The 27434-nt window shown below is 43.5% G+C and overlaps 1 protein-coding gene across 1 annotated transcript in view; it reads right to left on the bottom strand.

Moving 5' to 3' along the window:
- The window catches only part of srrm4 (serine/arginine repetitive matrix 4), a 95208-nt gene that overhangs the window by 9641 nt on the left and 58133 nt on the right, over positions 1-27434 (bottom strand). The window contains exons 2-6 of the mRNA XM_024001517.2: positions 9773-9919; positions 2490-2582; positions 2247-2336; positions 1930-2007; positions 1267-1353 (exon numbers count right to left, since the gene is read on the bottom strand). Coding sequence (XP_023857285.1) covers positions 1267-1353; positions 1930-2007; positions 2247-2336; positions 2490-2582; positions 9773-9919 — 495 coding nt within the window. The remainder of the gene's footprint in view (positions 1-1266; positions 1354-1929; positions 2008-2246; positions 2337-2489; positions 2583-9772; positions 9920-27434) is intronic.

Raw genomic sequence — 27434 nt, 5'->3', positions numbered from 1 at the left:
TACCCTCCGACACGGGCAAACACTGCTAGCACAGATACTGCCACCAGCCGAGCTAAGGGGAAGGAGAACTTACACAGCCAGCCTTGCCAAACCATGGCATTTCACATTTCAAAACTAGCTAGAGCTAGAGCTGTGAACACGATCCTGGAGAACTCAGTGGGGTTTTATTGGTGGACCTGACAGTTATACAATTCCAAAATAATTATACAGTTCTGAAATGCAGTTGGTGTATAATCGTTTTCCAGGGGACAGTTGGTATGGAATCCCTGGGTATTGAAAATGATTCTGATTGTTCCCCCCTTGTSTCCCRCTACGACAGAGGATGTATCSCAAATGGCACCCTATTCCCTATATAGTAGTGCACTATATGGGGTCAAAAGTTGTGCACTATAAAGGGTATAGGGTGCCATTTGCGACGCAAACAGACTCTCGGCACCTTTCAGTGGAACACGGTCGGTCGGCGTAAAGCTTGCCGCTATTCAATTTCAGTAATGATTTCCTCTGCTGAATATCCCAGGGAAACTCCCAATAATGGAGAGATCCAGAAGGGATTTAAAAGCAATCATCTCTGGTTTAAGATTATTTCAATTTGAAACCTTTGGCTCTCAATTCTGTCTCCCCATGTTACCAGTGTGAATGAATGAGAGAATGAATGGATGAATTCATTAATTCATTAATGAATGAGGGTGTATGTATGAAAGAGTGGATTATGTCAGATGATGAGTTAATTATTGTASTGCAGAGGTGACACTAAGGGAGGTCTAATATAATTGTTCTGTCTGTCTCTGAGGATTCAGATGATGAAAATGAAATGATTTATTGTCAGACTACAGTCATATTGAAACTTAACGAAGGCTACAAACTAACGGAAGAGTCAAATGCAAAAACTAAACTGCTCTCCCAAATCATTTAGAACCTATCCTTTCACCTAACCAATCACCTCAAAATCGTAACTCTAGTCCACACCAACTGCAATATTAATCCACCAAATCCATCAAACTCTATCAGCGCCACCGCAACACAGCGATCTGGCCGTATGTCACTCTAATTGAGTGGGCATCGATCTGTGGATGACGTTTCCCAGCCATTTCCTGTAAAGATGTGATAAGGAGGCTACCGCTACACCCGTTACTCGTTCCTATGATCAGACAGTCACCTCTGGCCTATTAGTCATCACTGTGGCATGACCAGACCAGACCAGGCAGGATGCCCGGGGCTGAAAAGATAAATGGCAGCTTCCGTCGCAGTGTTGAGGCTAGGCCTTACCTGCTCTCGGTGCTGGAGGAGCGCCAGGTGGAACTCTCTGACTCTGACCTCCGGTCGTGTCGTCTCCGCTTCGTGTGACTCCGTGAGCTGGAAGAGTAAATGAGAGGAGAGAAGAGAGACCAGGGAATGAGTATTTTCTTAGTAAGGAAGAAATGGCCAAACGTTGCTGTGATGGATATTGCACTTGCTTACTCCTCCGTATTCTGCTTCCCTGATTACTGGCACCAAATCAATATATTTCATATAAAGAAGACAAAATATTGTGGTGGAAAAAGGACAAAAGAAAAAGAAAGAGAAGGGAGAGCAAGATAAAAAAGGAGATGGAAAGTATATACTGTATATATGGAAGGCAGTGGTCTGACATTCTGTAAGCAGTCACACCGTCTGAATCTCGTTCTATGTTCAGCAACGATGCTCGGCTCTGCTTTGCTCACTGCAGCAGAATTATAAATGTTGTCGGTTCATAGCGTGAAATTGGTTTCTTTTACTCTCTTTTGGTAAATTTTCCTCTTTCATTGTGTTTCGTGCTTTCAATCGTGTTTTTCGCTTTCAGAGTGGGTGCTTTCAGCTTCAGAACACAAAATCAGTGCAGTTTCGTCCATACTAGTTGCTTCTCGACATTAATCTAAAGCTCTGAATTGATGGAAAATGACATCAACCAACCWTTTTTTGTGCTTTCGATCACCCTTCCTCTTATGTTTCAAGCTTGAAGAGCTGTGCTTTGTCTTTTTAGAGGTGTACCTGGAAAAGAGAAACAAAAACAAAACGTTGTTGTTGACACTTTCATGTGTGTTCATCCATTTCTTTGACAGAACAGCATACCATTGAAACTTCTGCTTCACTCAAACCTCATATTATACATTTTATAGTGTTTGCCAAAGTAATCTTGCATGCCGGGCTCATGCTGTCTTCTGGTGAAAAAGACCAAAGATACTAATTTCAATACAGATCAACAACAACATTCCATAGAAAGTAGCTACCTGTGGCGTTTGCTTTTCTTAGAGCTCTTCTTCTTCTTCTTCTTCTTCTTCTTCTTCTTCCTCACTGGTGACAGGCTGTAGGACGGAGACCTATGAGAAAAACCACATAAACAGTTATGACCACACACGTACAAACACACACGTACACACACACACGTACAAACACACACGTACACACACACACGTACAACAATAGACCCTTCCACCGGGCCACCAGAGTGCTGGTTCCTTTTATGTACGGACCTTTTCCTCTTCCTCTTTCTCTCCGATTTCCTTTTCTTTTTCTTCCCTTTGGGAGCGTGGGGCCAAGGGGAGAGATCGTCATCAAATGACACACTGGAACAGGAGACAGAGAGACAGGAGACAGGGATTGTTGACATAGTAAATATTTAGTGATGACAGCATTGCCAATGCACTATTTTCATGGTCATGTACAGGAATGTCAAAAATATTTTATTTGGTAGCACATTATGATGTCAAATTTGATTTATAAGTAAACACAAAGTTCAGTCATAGCCACAGCACTCCTCAGCAGTCAAGACTAGTGGCACAAAAAYAAATGTGGCCGAACGGGGTATTACAACTTGACAACTTCCAGAGCCCAAAGCAATCAATTAAGTTAGGGAGTAGTACCTTTTTAGCCCTGATGGATTTTAGCCCTTTTTAGCCCTGATGGAGCTTTACATTCCTGCAAGGACCTTACAGGCATGGCATAGCCCCCCCCCTCGCTCTCTCTACTTAGCTCTCTCTCAAATAAATGTATCTCGCTTTCCCTCCCTTTCTCACTCTATCCCCTCTTTTTCCCTCTCCCGCTCACGCTCACTCTCTCTCTTGCTCTTTCACTCTCTTTTCCTCCCTCTCACCCACCCACCCTCCTCTCCACCTCACACCCTTTCTCCCTCCCCCTCCCTCTCTATCTCCAGCCAAGTAGTCTCTCTCTCTCTTTCTCTCTCTCTCCCCTAGTCATTGTCTTTCCACCCAGAGCCTTTTAATTAGTCAATAAAGATGGAACTGTTGTCGGAGACCATCTGCCTCTCAGGATGAATGCTCCTGAAAGGTCCACTTCATTTGCTCTCTGCAAATGGCTAATGCGTCAGGGCGACGAGGCCCTTTTAAGCACTACAGACTCCTTAAATTGGCCTTTCAGGTAGAGACAGAGGTAGATGGTAGAAGGGAGGGAGAGGGAGAGGGAGTGAGAGAGAAATATAGAGAGAGGGAGAGACGGTAAAGAAGGGAGGAATTGTGAGAGAGTGATAGAGAGAAGCGTGAGACAGAGAGAGATGCCAAGGAAAGGGCCTTTAACTGCAATTTATTTGGGCAGCCTTGCCTTGGCTTCAATAATGAGGTAGAAAATGAGCATTATCTGGGTGTCTGGAGGAGATGAAATTAGATGGTTAAATTATGTAGGATTCGCTGAGTCGTAAATATGTCTGGCAAACAAGGTGGAGCTGAGAGAGACTGCAGTCACAGGTGAGTCACTGTTAATCACGCACAGGCACGGACACACACACACACAAACACACACACACACAGACGCAGGCACGTACGCATACATGCCCATTTGCCAACACAATTCCATACGCACAAAAAATATATTTCTCTAAAATGTTGTGAACAAATTTGTTTACATCCCTGTTAGTGAGCATTTCTCCTTTTCCAAGATAGTCCATCCTCCTGACAGGTGTGGCATATCAAGGAGCTGATTAAACAGCATGATCATTACACAGGTGCACCTTGTGCTGGGGACAATAAAAGGCCACTCTAAAATTTGAACTTTTGTCACACAACACAATGCCACAGGTGTCAAGTTTTGAGGAAGTGTGCATTTGGTATGCTGACGGCAGGAATGTCCACCAGAGCTGTAACCAGATAATTTAATGTTAATTTCTCTACCATAAGGCCACAATGTAATTTTAGAGAATTTGTCAGTACATCCAATCAGCCTCACAACCATGTATGGCATTCTGTGGGCAAGCAGTTTACTGATGTCAACCATGTGAACAGAGTGCCCCATGGTGGCGGTGGGGTTATGGTATGGGCAGGCATACGCTACGGACAACAAACACAATTTCATTTTAGCAATGGCAATTTGAATGCACAGAGATACCGTGACGAGATCCTAAGGCCCATTGTCGTGCCATTCATCCCCCACCATCACCTCATGTTTCAGCATGATAATGCATGGCCCTATCAACAAGGATATGTGCCAGTTCCCGCCAATATCCAGCAACTTCGCACAGCCATTGAAGAGGAGCGGGACAACATTCCACAGGCCACAATCAACAGCCTAATCAACTATGTGAAGGAGATGTGTTGTGCTGCATGAGGCAAATGCTGGTCACACCAGATACTTCCTGTTTTTTTTWATCCACGCCCCTTCTCTGTGACCAACAGATGTATATAATCTTTGAAACTGTTACACGTTGCGTTTATACTTTTGTTCCGTATAGATGTGAAATATGTAAAGTGCGTGATCAGATTTGTCAAAACACTGTTGATTTACAAATGAGCTCCCTTTTACGTCACCTACTGACTAGTGTAAACACACGTAGTCTAACAGCATCTGAGTGGCTCCAAACATCATGCTGCGATGCAACAGAGCACTCAGCGAGCAACTGAGGGATATGATAGAGGCATAAATGCCACTCCAGCAGAAAACCCATTAGATCATATGACAACACAGTCTGTCTGTGTGTGTGTGTGTGTGTGTGTGTGTGTGTGTGTGTGTGTGTGTGTGTGTGTGTGTGTGTGTGTGTGTGTGACCGACTGCAGTCTATGTTGTTCCTTCTCTCAGATGAAAACGTATGTGGGCAGACAATACCTCCCCGTCCTTCCCTCCGGGAATGCCTAGCCTTGCTGTGTCTGTCCGTTTAGTGCACGCGTACACACACATACACGGACAAACGCACACACACACCATTACATGTAGATGGAACGCGGCCGTCTGTCTCAGCAGAATAAACGATGTCGGTTGGAGGCTGCATTGGATAGCATTAAAAATTAGCAGCTGAAATACATTAAGGGCTGATTATAGGGAAGGAACCAAAGTACCGTCTCGGTAATGAGAAAGCTTTGTTACTCATTAACACTTCTCTCCCACTAACTCCATCCCTGCAGAAGAAAGAAACCATTTGCATCTCGCTCAGTAGTAAAAATGAGGAGGAAAGTTTACCTTAACCACTGATCCACAGTAAGATTAATTATCATCCACCGTATGGTTTAGGTTAGGATTGGGGACTGATAATCTAATCCTAGACCTGTAGTTAAGTGTAAATTCTGGTTTGGCACTGGGGAGGATATGGTGATTGAATAAAATAAAGATGGATGAAAAATTCATATTCCCTTCAACTGAAGCAACAATAGTTACTTCGTCCTTGAGGATCAACAGCTAATCAAAATGTACAGTTGAAGTCGGAAGTTTACATACACCTTAGCCAAACACATTTCAACTCAGTTTTTCACAATTCCTGACATGTAATCCTAGTAACAATTCCCTGTCTTAGGTCAGTTAGGATCATCACTTTGTTTGAAATGTCAGAATAATAGAGAGAATTATTTATTTCAGCTTCTATTTCTTTCATCACATTCCCAGTGGGTCAGAAGTTTACATACACTCAATTAGTATTTGGTAGCATTGCCTTTAAATTGTTTAACTTGGGTCACACGCTTTGGGTAGCCTTCCACAAGCTTCCCACAATAAGTTGGGTGAAATTTGGCCCATTCCTCCTGACAGAGCTAGTGTAACTGAGAGGTTTATAGGCCTCCTTCCTCGCACATGCTTTTTCAGTTCTGCCCACAAATGTCACGTTCCTGACCTGTTTTCTTTTGTCTTGTATTTATTTAGTTGGTCAGGGCGTGAGTTGGGCGTGAGTTCGGTTTTGTCACGTTTGTTGGTTGTTTTGTATTTTGAAGTGTTTTGTTGACTTTCAGTAAATAATGAACACTAACCACTCTGCGTTTTGGTCTGACCCTTACTCCTTCTCCTCATCCGAGGAGGAGGAATTAGACAGCCGTTACAACAAATGTTCTATAGGATTGAGGTCAGGGCTTTGTGATGGCGACTCCAATACCTTGACTTTGTTGTCCTTAAGCCATTTTGCCACAACTTTGGAAGTATGCTTAGGGTCATTGTCCATTTGGAAGACCCATTTGCGACCAAGCTTTAACTTCCTGACTGATGTCTTGAGATGTTGGCTTCAATATATCCACATAATTTTCCTGCCTCATGATGCCATCTATTTTGTGAAGTGCACCAGTCCCTCCTGCAGCAAGCACCCCCACAACATGATTGCTACCCCATGCTTCACGGTTGGGATGGTGTTCTTCGGCTTGCAAGCCTCCCCCTTTTTCCTCCAAACATAACGATGGTCATTATGGCCAAACAGTTCTATTTTTGTTTCATCAGACCAGAGGACATTTCTTAAAAAAGTACGATCTTTGTCCCCATGTGCAGTTGCAAACCGTAGTCTGGCTTTTCATGGCGGTTTTGGAGCAGTGGCTTCTTCCTTGCTGAGCGGCCTTTCAGGTTATGTCGATATAGGACTCGATTTACTGTGGATATAGATACTTTTGTACCTGTTTCCTCCAGCATCTTCACAAGGTCCTTTGCTGTTGTTCTGGGATTGATTTGCACTTTTCGCACCAAAGTACGTTCATCTCTAGGAGACAGAACGCGTCTCCTTCCTGAGCGGTATGATGGCTGCGTGGTCCCATGGTGTTTATACTTGCGTACTATTGTTTGTACAGATGAACGTGGTACCTTCAGGCGTTTGGAAATTGCTCCCAAGGTTGAACCAGACTTGTGGAGGTCTACATTTATTTTCTGAGGTCTTGGGTGATTCTTTTTGGTTTCCCCATTATGTCAAGCAAAGAGGCACTGAGTTTGAAGGTAGGCCTTGAAATACATCCACAGGTACACCTCCAATTGACTCAAATGGTGTCAATTAGCCTATCAGAAGCTTCTAAAGCCATGACATCATTTTCGGAATTTTCCAAACTGTTTAAAGTCACAGTCAACTTAGTGTATGTAAACTTCTGACCCACTGGAATTGTGATACAGTGAAATCTAAGTGAAATAATCTGTCTGTAATCAATTGTTGGAAAATTACTTGTGTCATGCACAAAGTAGATGTCATTAACCGACTAGCCAAAACTATAGTTTGTTAACAAGAAATTTGTGGAGTGGTTGAAAAACAAGTTTTAATGACTCCAACCTAAGTGTATGTAAACTTCCAACTTCAACTGTAGCTAGCTATATGTATATCATTAGCAGCTAGCTAGCCATCTACAGAAATAACAGCAGTCAGAGTTCATTTCCACAGACTGTCACTGTTACAACAGATTTTTCGAAGGTAAGTTGGTCGATGTCAGTCAGCAGTTTTGCCGTCATAGCTCTGTGTATTTCCTGCATGTTCCCGGGCTACCCCTGCTCCCCGCTGTGTGATGTTTGCTGGTGCGGTGGGGTGGGACTCTAATGATTGTGGTGTCAGGTTTGGTTTTAGCTTCTGTCCTTTCTCCTCAGCGCTTTGACCTTCAGGGCACAGTCGGGATAAACAGGCCTCTGATGGAGGCCATTACTTCTAGCTGTCAGATACTGATGCACACAGCCAGGGCAAGGTTTATAGCTGCTCCCTATTCCCGGGAAGCAATGTGGTGAGAGGTCCACAACTACACTGTTTATACCTATCCAGACTACTGGTGCGGTTTACAACTGGTCCAGATTCCCTCCCTAGCCTTTCCCCTTGGCCCTTCCCTTAAATGCAAATCTGTAAGGTGGAAGCAATATGGTGAAAGCACCATCACTACACTGCTTATACCTATCCAGACCCTTCAGATGGGCAAACATTGTAATGTTAGGGCCAAGGGAAGGGGTAGGAAGTGAATTGGGACTGCCCGTGTGTTACTTCTACCTGTCAGCTATTGATGCACAGCCATGATATAGCTGCCTGGTTGCCCAATAAAAACACTCAATACAGAAGCAGGGATAGCTAAGGCCAAGGCTTTTTATTAGCCGTTACTAGGGCCGGCAGTTTGTCCTCCTGACCAGGCCAAACTCCTGGCCATAGTTATTATGCAAAAGACAGTTTGCTCTTTTTAAAGTCAAGTTCTTAACCACAGCCCTACAAAGTGCTTTTATCCATACGCTTCTCTTGTGTAAAAGGCGTGATCATAATCGTCAGKAGCACATCAGAGACTACTTTTTCTCTTTATGTTAAGCTTTAAACCAAAGTGCAGCTGCAGCTGTTCTTTAAAGTTCAACGAGCCAGTCTATGATTTCCACTGCTTATGATCCCGGTAACACTTAAGATGTCTTCTCCCGTGTTTTACATATCGGCTACCGCCTCCAGCTGTATTACCATGCCGGCTTTGAAGGTGTGTGAAGACTTATTCCAGCTTTAAAATATCTGACCAAATTGATTTTCTCACCTTAAAATGACATAGCAAAGGATTCTGTCTGCTTCCCAAATGGGAACCCTATTCCCTATATCAGGTTTCTCCAACTGGCGTCCCACGGGCCAAATTTAAGCAACACATAATACAAATATATATGTGATCGTATACAAACGTTATCAAGGTTTGAAATTATTATGTTTTAGTTAAATATTTTATCTGTTAGGGCTTCTTGCGGTCAATTTGCAGTCTACAAATMATTTGTTATTATGTTCCGGCCCCATGAGCATCCGCACAATAAAAAAATTGTCCCGTGGCTGAATCTAGTTAATGATCCCTGCCCTATTTAGTTCACCACTTTTGAATAGGGCCCATTGGGCTCTGGGTCAAAAGTAGGGCACTATTGTGAATAGGGTGCCATTTGGGAGGTACAGACTATTCTTGAGGTGTGAAGGAAAGGAAACTAGTGGGTTGGATGGTGGCGGGTAGAGAGGGTAGGGCGTGTAGGGGGTGTCCATGAAAGGGGAGAACCGACAGTCACTGTGCTCAAAATATTTCGCAACACCTTTGTGTTTTGCACTGTGCCGGGGCTGATAACACTGTTTACGTCCCTCTCAGCACTACGCACCAGGAAGCTGAGATTACCTCTGTCTTCAGAGAGAGTCTGGGTCTGTGTCCCAAATCAAACCTTATTCCCTATATAATACARTTCTTTTGGTCAAAAGTAGTGCAAAATGTAAGGAATAGCATGCCCTTTGGGACGTAGACAGGGAGAGAATCCCCCAAGGTGTATTCTGGATATTCGTAGCTTTATCCCCCATGCAACACTTGATCACAAACAAGGCTGTTCAAACGTTTGTGCCAAAGAAAGCTGGATAATAGTGTAAAAAGTGGAAGGCAAATGTTTAATTCTCAAACCTCCTTATCATCTACAAAGACCGTTCACCTTCAAAGACTTCCCTTCTTCACCATTTGAAATGCTGAAATAGAAGTGGCAACTGCTTGAAATTGAAATTGATCACCCCCCCAATCCCAAATTGAAATTGAGCCCCCATACAAGCTACGCTGAAGCAATGCTTGTACAATCCAGTCATTTATTTGGTGGAGCTGCGACTGCAAGACAGAGAGGCACTCACCACCGCGTCCGATGATAGCTGCTATGTTTGTGTCGTCCTATGTCTCTAATGCATCCATTTCTGTCTGTGGTTGTGTCCACCTTGGTGTCCGCTACCTCCCCTTTTCTCTCATCGGCTTTGAGTGGCTGGCAGGTTGTTGTCTCCGTGCTGTGGATTGATAGAAAAGAAGAAGAATGGATTTAGTTCTCTCTCTCTTAATGAGACCCACAGAATATATATATATATATTTTTCGCTCTCTCGCTCTCTCGCTCTCTCTCTGTTGTTGTCAGCTGCACGTGACTCTCTGGAACACATTCCATTTGAAATATTCTCAGAATACGAACTGTTAGCTGTTTTCATTATACCGTTTGAAATGCATTGATGCATCACTAGGGCCTATTTTATTTCTCCTCCTTTCAGTCACTCCACAGGATGTTTTTTTTCTATTTTTCCCACCCAGACCCTGGCGGCGTACTAACCTGACACTGACCTGACATTCTCTGAAATTATTTTCTGCATCTCGAGGTCTCGAGGTTGGCAGGCGTAGCAATGGGGAGGCGTTGGCAAGTGGAACAGTGGAACAGTTAAGCACAGACAGAGGCAGAGCACCTTGAGCTTGTCCTTCCATAGGGATGAAGAAACTACCACTTATACCCATTGTATAGTAGCAACTATCAGACCCAAAAGCTAAAACAATTCAATCACATTTTATCACCGTGCTATATTACTATGCTCTCTTACTCACAGATTTACCACTTCATTCTCCCAACATGTAGAATGGAAACAGTGTTATGGAAATAACGGTAGTAATGAATGAATATAACAGCACTCCACTACATGCATTTCCATTTAACTATGCACTTAACTGTGGACGATCATGATTTGGACACAAAGCTACTGTACCGTTTCCTATGCAATTTTGTATTAAAATCATATGAAAATTATTTAGCCTTTTTTTGCATTGACTCCTACASTCTTGGCTTCATCACAATATCAAACCTATGTAACATGACTGTCCAGATATAAGTACACTACTTTCCCATAGGGCTCTGGTCAAAAGTACCACACTATATAGGGAATAGGGTGACATTAGAGACACAGACTTCTCTGTGCCCTTTCCTTATTACCATACTGTGTTTTAGTCATGGGAGATTGAAGCGTAATTATACATCTTCCTCCTTTCGAGCGTCTCTGTCTGATTGTAATGAGAAGATAATCAGGAGCTGAGATTAAGACWTGATTGCCTCTTCTCCTTCCGCTCAGAGCTTTCTGCTTTCTCTCTCTCCCACCTCGGTATTATAGACTGAGGGCCACACACACACAGAAAAAAAACACACACACACTCACAAGCAATTACAGTGAGCGAGTGTACACGTACACACACGTAGGCACGCACACCGTCTGTACGGCCTGTAGTGTCAAACTAATAATGTAAAAGTGCAGGCTGTCTCCATCACGGTGGTGAGTTTTCAAGGTGATGGGTGAAATGAAGACAGCTGACGCTTGCTGGGTTGGGTGATTAACATGATCAAGGAATCAAGGGAAGGAGACTGAGGCTGATAGAGGAAATGAATATTTCAATACGAACTAGATGATGATTAATWAATTTTTTATTCTGTTAGGAGAAAAAGTAGACCCTATTTGTTCTCTAGATTGCTATTGGCATTGACMTCATGGACCAGTTTTTATTCCGAAGGCGCTGTGATGGAATATCTTTCCAGAATTGTCTTGTATTTGAAGAGGAATTATGTGGCCTGTAATCCTCGGGAATTCTGACAGAACCTGAATGTGTTTACCCCGAGGCAGGTAGAAGACGGGTACAGGTGTGGAATCTTAATTTGTTGGTGTGGTATCTTAAATGAGCCTCATGATTTACATAAATTCCCTGAAAACACAAATTCCTCTTTCTCTCTCGCTCTCTCAAACCAGACAGAATAAATGTCCCACTACTGTACGTCCTACTACTGCGACATTCAAATGTACAAAAAAAGATCTCAAATGTCGCCATACACATCAACAATTGTCATTTTATATAGCTTACTAACACAAGATAGATATTGGTCTCCACTACGACATACAGTGCCTTCGGAAATTAGTTACGTTATTTAGTTACGCCTTATTCTTGGATTACATTTTTTTTTWAATCATCAACAATTTACACACAATACCCCATAACGACAAAGAAAAACAGTTAAAACCCCCCAGAAATACCTTTTTTACAGTATTCAGACCCTTTACTATGAGACTCGAAATTGAGCTCAGGCGCATCCTGTTTCCATTGATCATCCTTGAGATGTTTCTACAACTTAATTGAAGTCCACCTGTGGTAAATTCTATTGATTMGACATGATTTGGAAAGGCACACACCTGTCTATATAAGGTCCCACAGTTGACAGTGCATGTCAGAGCAAAAACCAAGCCATGAGGTTGAAGGAATTGTCTGTAGATCTCCGWGACAGGATTGTGTGGAGGCACAGATCTGGGGAAGGGTACAGTCCCAAAACATTTATGCAGCATTGAACACAGTGGCCCCCATCATTCTTAAATGGAAGATGTTTGGCACCACCAAGGCTCTTCCTAGAGCTGGCCGGGCTCTAAACAGAGTCTATAAAACATTAGGAACACCTGCTCTGTTCATGATATACTGTAGACTGATCAGGTGAATCCAGGTGAAAGCTATAATCCCTTATTGGTGTCATGGAGACAGGTTAAAGAATCATTTTTAAGCTTGAGACAAAGATTGTGTATGTGTGCCATTCAGAGGGTGAATGGGCAAAACAAAAAATMTAAGTGCCTTTGAACAGGGTATGGTAGTAGGTGCCAGGCACATGGGTTTGAGTGTGTCAAGAACTGCAATGCTGCTGCAAAGCCTGTGTGTATCAAGAATGGTCCATCACCTAAAGGACATCCAGACAACTTGACACAACTGGGGGAAGCATTGGCTTCAACATGGGCCAGCATCCCTGTGGAACGCTTATGACACTTTGTAGAGTCCATGCCCTGACGAATTGAGGCTGTTCTGAGGGTTAAACGGGGTACAACCCAATATTAGGAAGGTGTTCCTAATGTTTTGTACACTAAGTGTAGCTTACTGTAGCCTATCAAAACACTTTTTCCAGTAGGAATGATCCGTTTTTAAAAATATAATCAAATCCTCCTGCTGCAGGATAATTTTTTTTCTGCGGCAAAACTGGTCAAATTAAGATCCAATATCTGTAAGAGGAATTATACGTTGGACAGGAGTTGGTCAAAACCTGCAAAAAGGTGAAAACTGTTTAGGGGTTATATAGGGCAGTATGGAACAATAAAAAGGTTCCTATGCCATGAAGAGCTATATATTTTTTTTATGTAGATATCCAACATGACCCACCCTCATAATTAGAAAGAATACCCTGACAGAGATGGTATTACAAAGGTATGTCAGTTTTGGGTCATACATTCCCTCAAGACATTCGTTTTCCCAAATAAAGATGAACACAATCATCCTTTTCTGCTTGAAATCCTATCATACCAATGATATACTCTAATGATATTCTGTATTCTTAATTTGAGCCAGTTTGCTACAGCAGGAAAATAATCCTGCAGCAAAAGGAAATATCAGGAATCAAGGTAAGACCCAAGTGCAGACTGTGTGAAGTAACAATGTTTATTGTAACCACAGGGGCAGGCAAACGACAGGTCAAGGCAGGCAGGGGTTGATAATCCAGAGCAGAGCCCAAGGTACAGGCGGGCTCAGGTCTGGCAGAGGTCGTAATCCAGAGGTGGAGCAAAGATACCGGACAGCAGGCAGGCTCAGGGTCAGAGATTGGTCAGGCGGGCGGGTAAAGGGTCCGGACAGGCAAYGTTCAAAAACCAGGAGGATGTGAAAAAGAGAGACTAGGGACAAACAAGAGCTGAGAAAAAACACTGGTAGTGTCACGTTCGTTGACGGAAGAATCAGACCAAGGTGCAGCGTGGTATGCGTACATCATTTTATTTGATGAACACGAAACAAAACAATAAACTACAACCGAACGTGAAGCTACATGCAGTGCAGAAAGCACTGGGAGACTCTGGACTGCAGACCGTCTCTGGAGGCTCTGGGCCATGAATCATCACTGGAGGCTCCGGGCATGGATCATCACTGGAGGCTCCGGGCCATGGATCATCACTGGAGGTCCGGGCCATGGATCATCACTGGAGGCTCCGGGCCGTGGATCATCATCTGGCAGGCGTCGGGCCATGGATCATCACTGGAGGCTTCGGGCCATGGATCATCACTGGAGGCTTCGGACTGGGAACCCTCACAGGAGGCTCCGGGCTGCGGAGGCGCACTGGAGGCCTGGTGCGTGGAGCCGGCACAGGGCGTACCAGGCTGGGGAGACGCACTGGAGATGGGGTGCGRGGAGCAGGCACAGGGCGTACCAGGCTGGAGAGATGCACTGGATGCCGGGTGCGTGGAGCTGGCAAAGGATATACTGGGCCGTGGAGGCGCACTGGAGGTCTGGAGCGTAGAGCTGACACAACCCATCCTGGCTGGATGCTCACTTTAGCCCGGCAGGTGCGGGGCGCTGGCACAGGACGCACTGGGCTGTGAAGGCGCACTGGAAACACAATGCGTAGAGCCGGCGCAGGATATCCTGGTCCGAGGAGGCGTACTGGAGACCAGGAGCGCTGAGCCTGCACAACCCGTCCTGGCTGGGTGCTCATTTTCACACGGCAAGTGCGGGGAGCTGGCACCGAGCGCACCGGGCTGTGAATGCGCACTGGAGACGCAGTGCGTATCACCGCATAACATGGTGCCTGAACGGTCACACGCTCCTTAAAGCGAGTGCGGGGAGTTGGCTCTAGTCTGAAAACTGGCTCTGCCAACCACCCCGTGTGCCCCCCAAACATTTTTTGGGGCTGCCTCTCGTGCTTGCGTTGTGGTTGCGAACCCTGGAGTCGTCGTTGATCCTCCTTCGCTGCCTCCACCTGCTTCCATGGCAGGGTCTTGTCCCCTGCCATAACCTCCTCCCATGTCCATGATGTCCTCCCRTTTCTCCCAGGCCCAGGATCCCTGCTCCTCCTGGCCACGCTGCTTGGTCCTTTGGTGGTGGGATCTTCTGTTARGCCCGTTGACAGAAGAATCAGACCAAGGTGCAGCGTGGTAAGCGTACATCATTTTATTTGATGAACACGAAACAAAACAATAAACTAAAACCGAACGTGAAGCTACATGCAGTGCAGAACCCAACTACACACAAACAAGATCCCACAAACTAAAGGTGGAAAAAAGGCTGCCTAAGTATGATCCCCAATCAGAGACAACGATAGACAGCTACCTCTGATTGGGAACCATACCCGGCCAACAAAGAAATAGAAAAACTAGAATACCCACCCAAATCACACCCTGACCTAACCAAATAGAGAATAAAAAAGGCTCTCTAAGGTCAGGGCGTGACAGGTAGGCTTGAACAAACAAGACAAACTGGCAACAGACAGACAGAAAACACAGGTACACCTGGAGTGGGGTGGAAACAAGCACAAGGACAGGTGAAACAGATCAGGGTGTGACAGAAAATTTGAATTATTATCTAGATTTTAATTCATGGACATCTTTTGTAGGGGTTGATCCATTTTTKGTTTGTGCAAATCAAGTCTGACATTTTCAATGGAAATTACAAACTTTAGAAGCCAATTTAAACCTTCAATATACTACTGCTGTTCCGGGAAAATTCTCAGCAACAAAAATGCTGCTCTGACAGCTGGTGCTTAAAGCTAGTGAGGGAGATATGAGTCTCCAGCTTCAGAGATTTTTGCAGTTCGTTCCAGTCATTGGCAGCAGAGAACTGGAAGGAAAGACGACCAAAGGAGGAATTGGCTTTGGGGGTGACCAGTGAGATATACCTGCTGGAGCGCGTGCTACGAGTGGGTGCTGCTATGGTGACCAGTGAGCTGAGATAAGGCGGGGCTTTACCTAGCAGAGACTTGTAGATAACCTGTAGCCAGTGGGTTTGGCGACGAGTATGAAGCGAGGGCCAACCAACGATAGCGTACAGGTCGCAATGGTGGATAGTGTATGGGGCTTTGGTGACAAAACGGATGACACTGTGATAGACTGCATCCAGTTTGTTGAGTAGAGTGTTGGAGGCTATTTTATAGATGACATCACCGAAGTCGAGGATCGGTAGGATGGTCAGTTTTACGAGGGTTTGTTTGGCAGGATGAGGGAAGGATGCTTTTTTGCGATATAGGAAGCCGATTCTAGATTTAATTTTGGATTGGAGATGCTTAATGTGAGTCTGGAAGGAGAGTTTACAGTCTAACCAGACACCTAGGTATTTGTAGTTGTCCACGTATTCTAAGTCAGAGCCGTCCAGAGTAGTGATGCTGGACGGGCGAGCAGGTGCGGGCAGTGATCGGTTGAATAGCACGCATTTAGTTTTACTTGCGTTTAAGAGCAGTTAGAGGCCACAGAAGGAGAGTTGTATGGCATTGAAGCTCGTCTGAATCCTACATATACATTCCCAAATAAAGATGAACACAGTCATCCAATCATACAAATGACATACTCTAATGATATTATATATAATCATATGCAATCTCTGCTTTTGTGGAACACTTATAGAAGGGGTATAACCAGGCTGACTGTGGCTTAGCTTTGTTGTTGTCTTTATCAGAGTGACTCATGCTTCCTGGAACAGTGGCACAGGCCCCTGTGCTCTGTTGCTTCGTTATGTAGTACTGCTGCTATTGTGGTGTATCATGTGGAAGAGGGGGAAAGCAACAACAGATGGAGTAGAATCTACATTACAAACAGGAGAGAGGAGCTTAAAGGGGGCATTACTTTCACCTCAGCAAACTCCCCAGGGTCAGAGAGAGAGAGAGAGACAGAGAGAGAGAGCAAAAGAGTGTGTATGAAGGGGGAGGCTTCGGGGGGATGGCGTGTGTGCGAGCATTCTTACATGCCCGTTAATGCATTATTGTGTCTGTGTACAGAAATGAACAATCTATTACAGTGTATTATTCTGTAAGTAAATCTATGACACTCCATTTAGTATGATATATTACGTTATGTTACATTATGAATGGATTAGCAATAGTGCAATATCATATGCTTTATAGGGCAWATAGTGTCATACGTCTTACCCGGTCGTGCAATACGAATTGGAAGAAGTATTTTATCATACATCCTGGGGATGTATGGTGTTATAGGTCTTTCTCTGAGACAAGGTTGCTTTTGCGCCATATTAACAAAGGAGAATTACAGGGAGAATTTACATCTGTGGTTAGGAGAACTAATGACACAGGTTAGGATAATTTATGTTGAAGCTTAGAACTAAAACGACAAAGGTTAGGTGAATTTATGTAGCAGGTTAGGTGAACTGGGTTAAGTTTAGAATAAGGGTTAGGGAGAGGGTTTGCTAAAATGTCCCCGACTCGAACACGCAACCTTTGCTAGACGGTCGCGAATTACGCACACTTTCGTTTCTATCTAAAGTAACTAGACCATTATCATCCATCTTGGAGTTTCTCAAAAATACGTAAATTATGTTTCGTATGGCTCTGAGGCCAGGCTGACACACTCTTGTGCATGCATGCAAAGACACACTCACGCATGCACACAAACACACACACACAGTACCTCTAATGACAGGGTGAAAAAAAAATCTATAATGAAATAGTAAATCAGAGTTGTACGCCACTCTGCAAGAAAAGCTGACATAATTGCCTCCTGCATCGGTGTGTGTCTATTTCTCTCTTTCCTTCCCRCTGCACAGACACTTCCAAATGGAGTGTTTACACAAAACGTGAAGGAAAAAAGGGCAGACGATTTGCTTGTGATTTGATGGCAGAATGTCCAGGGAGAGATGGTAGATGGGAGCAGCGTGGAGCGGAGTTTTGAATGGAGCCTCCACAAGGATGTAACAAAGAGGGATTCTGATTCTAGACCAGCATTATGTTCCAACTTCCATCCCTTCCACTACTGATGCCCTGCTGTGACTGGATACATTCTTCCAAGTACAGTAGGACTTACAGCATTTTATGCCCCCCAGGCTTTGTGAGTACTGTGTATGATTCTTTTGTAGGCCTACTCTTAACCGGTATGGTGTGCCGAGATGAATCGTGGATGTAAGATTCCATTCAGTCCTTCTCATCCACTTCTCATGGTCACTGTGAAGGGATGTGCGTTCTGTTTTGCAAGATGTGGGTAATTGTGGCTGCTATGCAAGCCATGTGCACATGGGGATGCACAAACACACACACACACACACTGTAAAGGAGTTACTGTGAATTTGACAGTAACTTACAGGCAGCTGAGTGGCAAGTAAAATTATGTATTTCATATTTCAGTACTCTGTACAGTGATATAAATACGGTATCAAAGCAAGTACTGTGTAATGACACACAGTACAATACCGTAAAATGTACTGTATTATACGGTGGAAAAATAAATGCTACCATAGTTGGTATGAATTAATTAATTAATTAAATTCATTGAGGGGAGGGGAGGGGTTTGTATTTCACAATATTTTACTGTAATTACAAGGGATTGATGCAAGCAGGCAGGTTGGCTGCCAGGTAAAGTGTTTGCAGATTACAGCATATTAATGAGGCCTTAACAAAGGCTTCCAAACTAGCAGCTTCTACAGGGCAAAACAGATTAAAAGGACATGGCAAAATGCTCAACCAAGGTTTAAGACTTTTYAGACAATTCCAGTCTTTCCCCCATACATTTTATATTGATGGGGCACTAAAACCCACATAGAAGTTAAATTGGTACAGCATTCTTACTCACAGGTGCAACAAATATAGCCTATTGCAAGGCACACCTCAATATTTTGATGCARCAGAAACAACAATACCATGCACCCACTAGTGGTCAAAAGGTTTTTGGCGCACCAAAGATGCGGTACGGTACTGTATTCTGCAGAATTGAATTGCAGTACCATTCCAAATACCATTCTTTCCCCATGCACAATATTTTCCACAGAGCACCATCATTTACAGTATGCTGCAGTAAAATGTTTCAGATGATTTTACTGTTGGCTATACCCAAATTACCATATAAATTCAAGTTTATTAAAGTTTTAGTTTTAGTTTCAGTGCACATCTACAGGAGACATACTGCCATTGCCAAGAAGACCTGTGCGTGTCTAATAGAGCTTTAATAGAGGAGATGCCAGGAAGGATCGATACATCTAGCCTCAAACAGGAAGGGAAAACAGGAAAAACAAGATGGTGGATCAATAAATTAAACAACACGACCACAGCCGGTCAGGGAGAGGGCAAGTCAAAGGAGATGTCAACATTTGGATTATGGTCCTCCTCATTGACATTGACATAGTACATGTAGGTTAAACAGTCGATTTAGGCAGAGAAAACAAACATGGTGTGACAGGAACCCATCCTGCATACAAAATGGTGGTCTGAGAATTATTAGTGACATTCACTTTATCAGTGAATGATCAGTGACTTTGGGGGAGCCTTGGTACGGTGGTCTCATAAACAAATCACTCTGAGTCAGTAATGGAAACTCAGCTAGAGAAGCCCACTGTCCATGTACTATTACCCTGAAACCACAGTGGAGATGGGGGGGAAAGGGATTTGGAGGGATATGTTCAAATATAGAGTACATACCGCCTAGCATACCACTTACAGTAGAATTACTTACAGTGCTTTCGGAAAGTATTCAGACCCTTTGACTTTTTCCACATTATGTTACTTTATAGCCTTATTCTAAAGTGTCTTAAATTGTTTTTTTCCCCCCTCATCAATCCACACACAATAACCCATACTGACAAAGCAAAAACAGGTTTTTATAAATGTTTGCAAATTTATAAAAAATAAAAAAACTGAAATATCACATTTACATAAGTATTGAGACCCTTTACTCAGTACTTTGTTGAAGCACCTTTGGCAGCGATTACAGTCTCAAATCTTTTTGGGTAATTACATATTTACATGATTTGTTTGATATTAATAGTTAGCAATTAATACTTAACAAATAGGATGATATTTCAGTCCTGTTAGTGTCTGTGTTTTTATGGTCTCCACTAGTTCCCTGCAGTTAATCTGGGCTTATGGTCACCAGAAATGGCTTTAGCTGACAAATGAGTTAAAGACTGCATCACATAGACAAGATGTGGTGGGTGTAACCGAGATAGAGATAGTCATGAGGAGTTTAGAGTTCAGCTGTATATAGTAGTAAGGTTAGGTTACTCGGTCCAACACTCAAGGGGGGGGGGGGGGTGATGCTGCCACCACCGTGCTTCACCGTAGGGATGGTGCCAGGTTTCCTCCAGACGCTTGGCATTCAGGCCAAAGAGTTCAATCTTGGTTTCATCAGACCAGAGAATCTTGTTTCTCATGGTCTGAGAATCCTTTAGGTGCCTCTTGGCAAACTCCAAGCGGGCTGTCATGTGGCTTCCGTCTGACCACTCTACCATAAGGCCTGATTGGTGGAGTGCTGCAGAGATGGTTGTTCTTCTGGAAGGATCTCCCATCTCCACAGAGGAACTCTGGAGCTCTGTCAGAGTGACCATCGGGTTCTTGGTCACCTCCCTGACCAAGGCCCTTCTCCCCTGATTGCTCAGTTTGGCCGGGCGGCCATCTCTAGGAAGGGTCTTGGTGGTTCCAAACTTCTTCCATTTATGAATGATGGAGGCCACTGTGTTGTTGGGGACCTTCAATGCTGCAGACATTTTTTGGTACCCTTCCCCAGATCTGTGCCTCGACGCAATCCTGTCTTGGAGCTCTACGGACATTTCATTTGACCACATGGCTTGGTCTCTGCTCTGACATGCACTGTCAACTGTGGGACCTTATATATATATATATATACATAGGTGTGTGCCTTTCCAAATCATGTCCAATCAATTGAATTTACCAAAGGTGGACTGCAATAAAAGTTGTAGAAACATCTCAAGGATGATCAATGGAAACAGGATGCACCAGAGCTCAATTTTCGAGTCTCATAGCAAAGGGTCTGAATACTTATGTAAATTGGCATGCTAATATGGACATGGTAACAGAGTCGAAGTAAAGGGAACGTGTGTGTTAGTGTGTCTTAGGGATCTTCCTTCCCCAGTTGCTGTGGGTGATTTGAGCATTCATTCGGTCCCAAGACACTCCTCTGAAGTTCAGCAAGGCTAATATGCTGTTCATTACCCATGTCAAAGCTCGCAGGAACAATGGATAATCATTATTATAGGCGATGAAAGTCATGGTAATTAGGAGTGGAAGAGACATGATCTAGCACCACAATTAAACACCCGATGGACTAGCACACCCTATTTAAATGAAGGCGTATTGTTTGTCCAAGTTCCATATTCTAGGGACAACTTAATTATAACCCAAAGACTTTCCTAGATAGCAATTAGATTAATGATGTGAATACACTTGCCTCGGGGGTACTACACTACTCCAATAATGAACATGTACACTTTTCATGTAGAGTTGGATTGGTCTGCGAAATGCGTACGAAACGTCTTTTCCAGTATTTTTCCGGTAACTATAGTGTATGCAGAACCAGGCTAACACAGCCCAGGTTCAGCTCAGTCCACGTGGAATACTACTGTATCAGGGTTTGGGTCAATTCCGTTTCAATTCCAGTCAATTCAGTGAAATTCCAATTCCAATTCTCTTCAATGCTTTGCAATTAAGAACATTTGGAATTGGGGAATTGAAATTTGGTTTACTTTCTGAATTTACTGGAATTGAAATGGAATTGAACCCGACCCTGTACTGTGTCTCCATGTGTTCTCTGTGTCAACCCTCACATATCTGTCCTTTTTTTGCAGCATGCAGTGGCTCATATTTGTGAAGAAGAGGTAATTACCCACTGTGCTATTAGGTCAGTGTCTAATGAAAGCAGAGGACGAGAGCTGCATCGATGATTACAGAGGTCACTCCACTCGCGGTCAACACACAACAGTAGGAGCCTCCACCGTGGCTCCCTCTCAATACACAAACCCACCCACACCTATCCATGACCCACACTCATTATTAAACATGCAGGTACATACGCTCATACACCTGCTTGTGATCACAAACAAGCAAGCCATTTAAGTGGACTGTGGTGTTACTAGATTTTGCATATGGATGAGACCAAGCTCAGCCAGTGTACTCACAAATAGAGCAACATCAAATCAAATCAAATTGTATTAGTATTGGGCTGTACGCACTACCCTCTGTAGTGCCTTGCGGTCGGAGGCCGAGCAGTTGCCATCCAAGGCAGTGATGCAGCCAGTCAGGATGCTCTCGATGGTGCAGATGTAGAACCTTTTGAGGATCTGAGGACCCATGCCAAATCTTTTCAGTCTCCTTAGGGGAAATAGGTTTTGGTCGTGCACTCTTCACAACTGTCTTGGTGTGCTTGGACCATGTTAGTTTGTTGGTGATGTGGACACCAATGAACTTGAAGCCTTCGTCCTGTTCCACTACAGCCCTGTCAATGAGAATGGGGGTGTGCTCAGTCCTCCTTTTCCTGTAGTCCACAATCATCTCCTTTGTTTTGATCACGTTGAGGGAGAGGTTGTTGTCCTGGCACCACTCGGCCAGTTGTCTGACCTCCTCTCTATAGGCTGTCTCGTCGTTGTCGGTGATCAGGCCTACCACTGTTGTGTCATCGGCAAACTTAATGATGGTGTTGGCCGTGCAGTCATGAGTGAACAGGGAGTACAGGAGGGGACTGAGCAAGCACCCATGAGGGGCCCCTTTGTTGAGGATCAGCGTGGCGAATGTGTTGTTACCTACCCTTACCACCTTGGGGCGTTCTGTCAGGAAGTCCAGGATCCAGTTGCAGAGGGAGGTGTTTAGTCCCAGGGTCCTTAGCTTATTGATGAGCTTTGAGGGCACTATGGTGTTGAACGCTGAGCTGTCATCAATGAATAGCATTCTCACATACAGTAGGTGTTCCTTTTGTCCAGGTGGGAAAGGGCAGTGATGAGATCTGTGGATCTGTTGGGACGAATTGTATGCAAATTGTAGTGGGTCTAGGGTTTCTGGGATAATGGTGTTGATGTGAGCCATGACCAGGGGCGAACTGAAACAATAATTCAGGCCGGGAATTTGACTCCATCCCAGGCCACCCTGTTCACGCAAACCACCAGACCGCTAATTTTGTACTCTAACCCTATTTGTTGATGTAACGGGTACCAAACTAGTTATACATTTGGCCACTATGTTCATCTGGGAAGAAAGTTATCCACATAACAAAATACAAACATTTGGGACTGACCAACAAGTAGCCTATCTGAACACTGAGTTTTCAAGGTATGCTATGGCTATGGGTGCACCCTCAAAGACTCACTAGAAATACACCAACCATAGCACATAAAAATGTACAAGGCTAGACACACAAAACAATTAGCCTACACTTTTTAAAAGGAGAATGAGATATAGACAGTTAGCGCAAATGTTCAAATTAGTATCTTTATATTCAAGCATCAAGCATATCAAAAGTATCAAAAAATTTCACACACACACATTCACTGAATTTGAACATAAACTACAACAATGTACAGTAAGTAAGTATAATAAAAAAGTCGAAAAAGCACAAAAAAATTTAGATTACAATGTTCACTCACTTGTGTCCATAAAGCAAACAACACAAAAATAAACACATCTATACGCTGAGTCAATGAAATTGAACATTGGCTACATAACTGCAAGTATAATACAAAAGTCCAAAATACATGCCTCTGTACAAAAGCTTTAACTCACAGCAAATTTTCATTCACCCTTGTCAGCCTGTTAAGGAAGAGTCGTAGCATAGCTACTTCAGAGTAACCAGTAAGTAATTACCACTAGTAAACCAGTAGGCAGAGCAGTAACTCACTGCTCTATGCCATCTTTGTCAAGTCCCATAAGAATCTCCTTCTCTGTTGCCATCAAAAGGAACACTTCAAGGTTCTTGAGTGAGGGAGGTTCTTAGTTCTTCACGAATTTCAGGGTGGAGAAGGTCCTCTCACAAGTCACCTGAGTGATGGATAGGGCGAGGAGGAACTTGTAGCCCAAACCAATGATGTGATACGCATCCGTGAGCAGATTGTACTGAGACAGGAGAAGATAGCAGCATATCAGGCAGTTTTTACATGTGGAACAACTTCTGCTCACCAACTCCACACTTTCATTAGGATGCTCAAAGCCTTCCCCTGATTCATCACTGGTGGCAGTCTTTTCCACTGTTGTGCAAGGCTGATCAGTTCCGCCTGCTATGTCTCAACAGTGGCATGTTCATCAAATTCCAGTAAGCATTTGCGGAGCTCCTTCATGGCTGTCTTTGGGAGGCCCTTTTCTCCGATCTCAGGAAAATGCTTAGGATTCATGCAGGAGACATCTGCACACAGCACTGCATTACAAACCTCAGCTGTAATTATGGTTTCATACTTTAGGAGAGCATCCTTGTACCCTTAAGCCTTGCTTCAGATGGCAAGGTTTTATGGTCACATCCTTTTCAATTCTTTCCATCAATTCTTTTCAGTTAGCACAAGGTTGAGGACATGTGAGTAACACCATATGTGTACTTGGTTAGGAGACTCTCATGTGAGCAATGCAGAAAAGCCCCTGTATTGCCCCTGCATATTAGCTGCCCCGTCTGTTGCATTACCAACACACTGTTTGATATCTATATCCATCTTCTCAAGGGTCTGTTTCACAAGGTCCACAAAGTACTGTCCAGTCGATGACTCACAGTCAATGACCACAATGAGTCTCTCGTGGACAACATCAGTGACATATCGCAGAACTACTGCACACTGGTCTTTGGATGTTAAATCCTGTGTTGTGTCCATTTGTAATTGAGAACATCCCTGCCTTTCTCACTTCAACAGCAATTCTCTGCTGAATCCACATTCTGATGACTTCAATGACTTTATTTGCTGTTGTTTTGGACGTCATAGTTACCAAGGACCCTCTTCCTTTACTTCCCATCTTCTCAATGCAATCACTAACATGCTCTTGTAGGCAGACATCATATTTGCTTAGCAACAATATACGCTTAAGAAACATGTTTCCCAAGTTATATACAGCTTCGTGTCTGTGTCCTCTGTAGCTAAGCCCACATTTACCAATGACTTTAACTACATCAATCACACGTTCCATGACCTGCCTCCTCTTTCTGACCTGGTCTCGTTGAACTGACGTTTGCTTATGACTCAGAAGGGTACGGATGTCTGCTCTGCTGGCTCTGAGGAAAAAGGCTTCTGCACTTTCTCTATGGGTCTTGCTTCTCTCATGTTCCTGTACTCTCTGATGGGCATGTTTCCAGGCCTGCATGCCTCCTTTGACAAATGCACTATCACCGGCTGAAGGTTTTGCGAATGCAAGATTATACTGAGCAGAGCAAGGAGTGAGTTACTTCATTGTATGTCAGCCATTTTATGTTTGTGCCATCTTTGGAGTGGAATACATTGGGAATGACGCTTTGTGGGGTTTGTTTTGGTTGGTACTGAAAGAAATAAGTCAAAATCCATGTACTGAAAACGGGCAAAATAATCAAATGGATTTTCAGTGCTTTCGCTGTCCCTTTCTATCTTCCTTATACTGGGCTCTATGTACCTCTCTCTCTCTCTGCATATCTGGTTGKTCTGCAGAATGAAATTAACATTGTAAATAACCTAAACTTAAACTTGTATTGCTTGTGCAGTCATCGATTGTGTGTCCCCCYATTACAGTCCTACTGATAATCTCATAAATAAAGCACATACTAATCTAAAATCATAGCCTACATATTTAGGTTTGTGCTCTTAAGTTATACCTGAAGGTTCCTGCTTTGAATCTGACTCTGAACTGACCACCATCTCCAGTTCTGCAGGAGCACCTGAAGCTCTAGTGCTGCTTCCTTCTCCACCTTTGCAAAGAAAATACTCATACTCATACTCACTCATTATCTCATTATCATACTCACTATCATTAGTGTATCAGTAGGCTACATTAATACAGCTCTGGAACAAATTAAGATTGGTCTCTTAATTTGGAGTGGTCTCTTAGTTTTTCCCAGAGCTGTATATTATTGAAGTAACTTGTAATGCTGGTACTAATGGCACTAATGATCTTTGTCATTGCCTGTGCTGTGTCACACAGGCTACTGTGTTACGTTCATGGATGGTTAGCAGCCACATAGCAACCATCTAGCAGCCGTCTGGGGATACAATACAAATGTGTAATGTTGGGGGTACTCGAGGACCGTAGTTGGGAACCACTGATCTAGAACATTCAGTCTGTTTCAGTAAAAGTGCTATTTCATTGTCATTGTCTCACGGAGAGAAAAATCTCATCACACACTCCCTGGCCCTCTCCTGCAAGAGACAATTTCTCAGAGAAAATCCCAAATGAACGTAGTTGGGTAATTGATTTTTAGTAACACTCCTAGCTGCCAGAATTAATTGCTATTCACAGGGATGGATGCAAATCCTTCTGGACAGCAGAGACAAGCTCAAATTGGCCACCGCCTTCTTCTGGGATGTTTCTGAAATGATGGCAACCTACTCCCTATATAGTGCACTACTTTTGACCAGGGCCCATAGCGCTCTTGTCCAAAGTTGTGCACTATATATGGAATGGGGTAACATTTGGGACGCAACCCTGCACTGCCTGATTGGAAGGTAGGATGATAGAAGTGGACATCAAGGATTTAATGGTCGCTCAGACCCAATTAGGAGGTATCGCTGGTCGCTAGACGTGGGTTAATCTTCGTCTCTGAGGGTTTTCGCCAAACCTTGTGTCCAGTTTTACTTATAAGGATTTTGACAAGATATTCAGATATAACTACACAGGGTTTTTGATAAGTTCAGTGATCACCGCACAGGGACGGGGTGATGACATTTTCTCTGCTTTTATGCTAGAAGGAAGGTCTATATATTATATTAACTATTTTATATGCACTATAAACAGACAACTCTGAGGATTTGTGAAATACATTGGTTTCAAACGTCTCATTGTCTTACTTCTCCAGTCATTGTATTCTGTCTTGTTTTTTTGATTATTATTTTTTGCACACAAGAAAAAAAAGGTTTAAAAGATGAACAAAAATAACCTGTGCATGAAAGGTAAGAAATCCCGAGGGACTTGTAGGCACCTCCCCTTTAACTGATTATAAAACAAAACCATWAAAAAAAATACAAAGACATATTTCAGATTTTTAAGAGAGATTAACAAATAATTTGAGATTTACACAAAGAACAAGGAAAACAGATGGTGAATAAGGGGGTAAAATTCAAGTAGAACGCTTAAACAAAATAAGAGGCAAATAGGCAGAGAAGTTATTGGGTAGAAGAAACAAATCCAACCTTCTCACCTGCCTGTACTATCAGCCGCATTGAATGCTAGCCCTTTCTAGACTTTCAAACAATTGAGATGGCCAGTAAAGCGCAATGTAGCAAGATAGCGAAGTGACTTTGAAGACAATTGAGGTTGGTTTAGTCAATTATTGCAGCTTGATGATAAAGTGGAGCAACGTAATGGACTGATTAATTTCCGTTATCACAGCTAGCACAAAGAGTAATTACAACAAAGTACACCGCTCTGTGAACCACACATCAATCAAATTAAGGCAAGTCTCGTCCACTCTCCATCTATTGTGCTCCGTCCCAAATGGCACCTTATTGTAGTGCACTACTATTGACGATGGCCCACAGGACTCTCATCAAAAGTAGTGCTCTAAAAAGGGAATGGGATGCCATTTGGAAAGACGCCCTGGCAATCACTTCCTCTGTC

The sequence above is a fragment of the Salvelinus sp. IW2-2015 genome, linkage group LG15 (genome assembly GCF_002910315.2).
Source record: "Salvelinus sp. IW2-2015 linkage group LG15, ASM291031v2, whole genome shotgun sequence".
In the NCBI taxonomy this organism is placed as follows: domain Eukaryota; kingdom Metazoa; phylum Chordata; class Actinopteri; order Salmoniformes; family Salmonidae; genus Salvelinus; species Salvelinus sp. IW2-2015.
The sequence above is the reverse complement of the archived record's forward strand: the minus strand, read 5'-3'. Positions and strand labels throughout refer to the sequence as shown.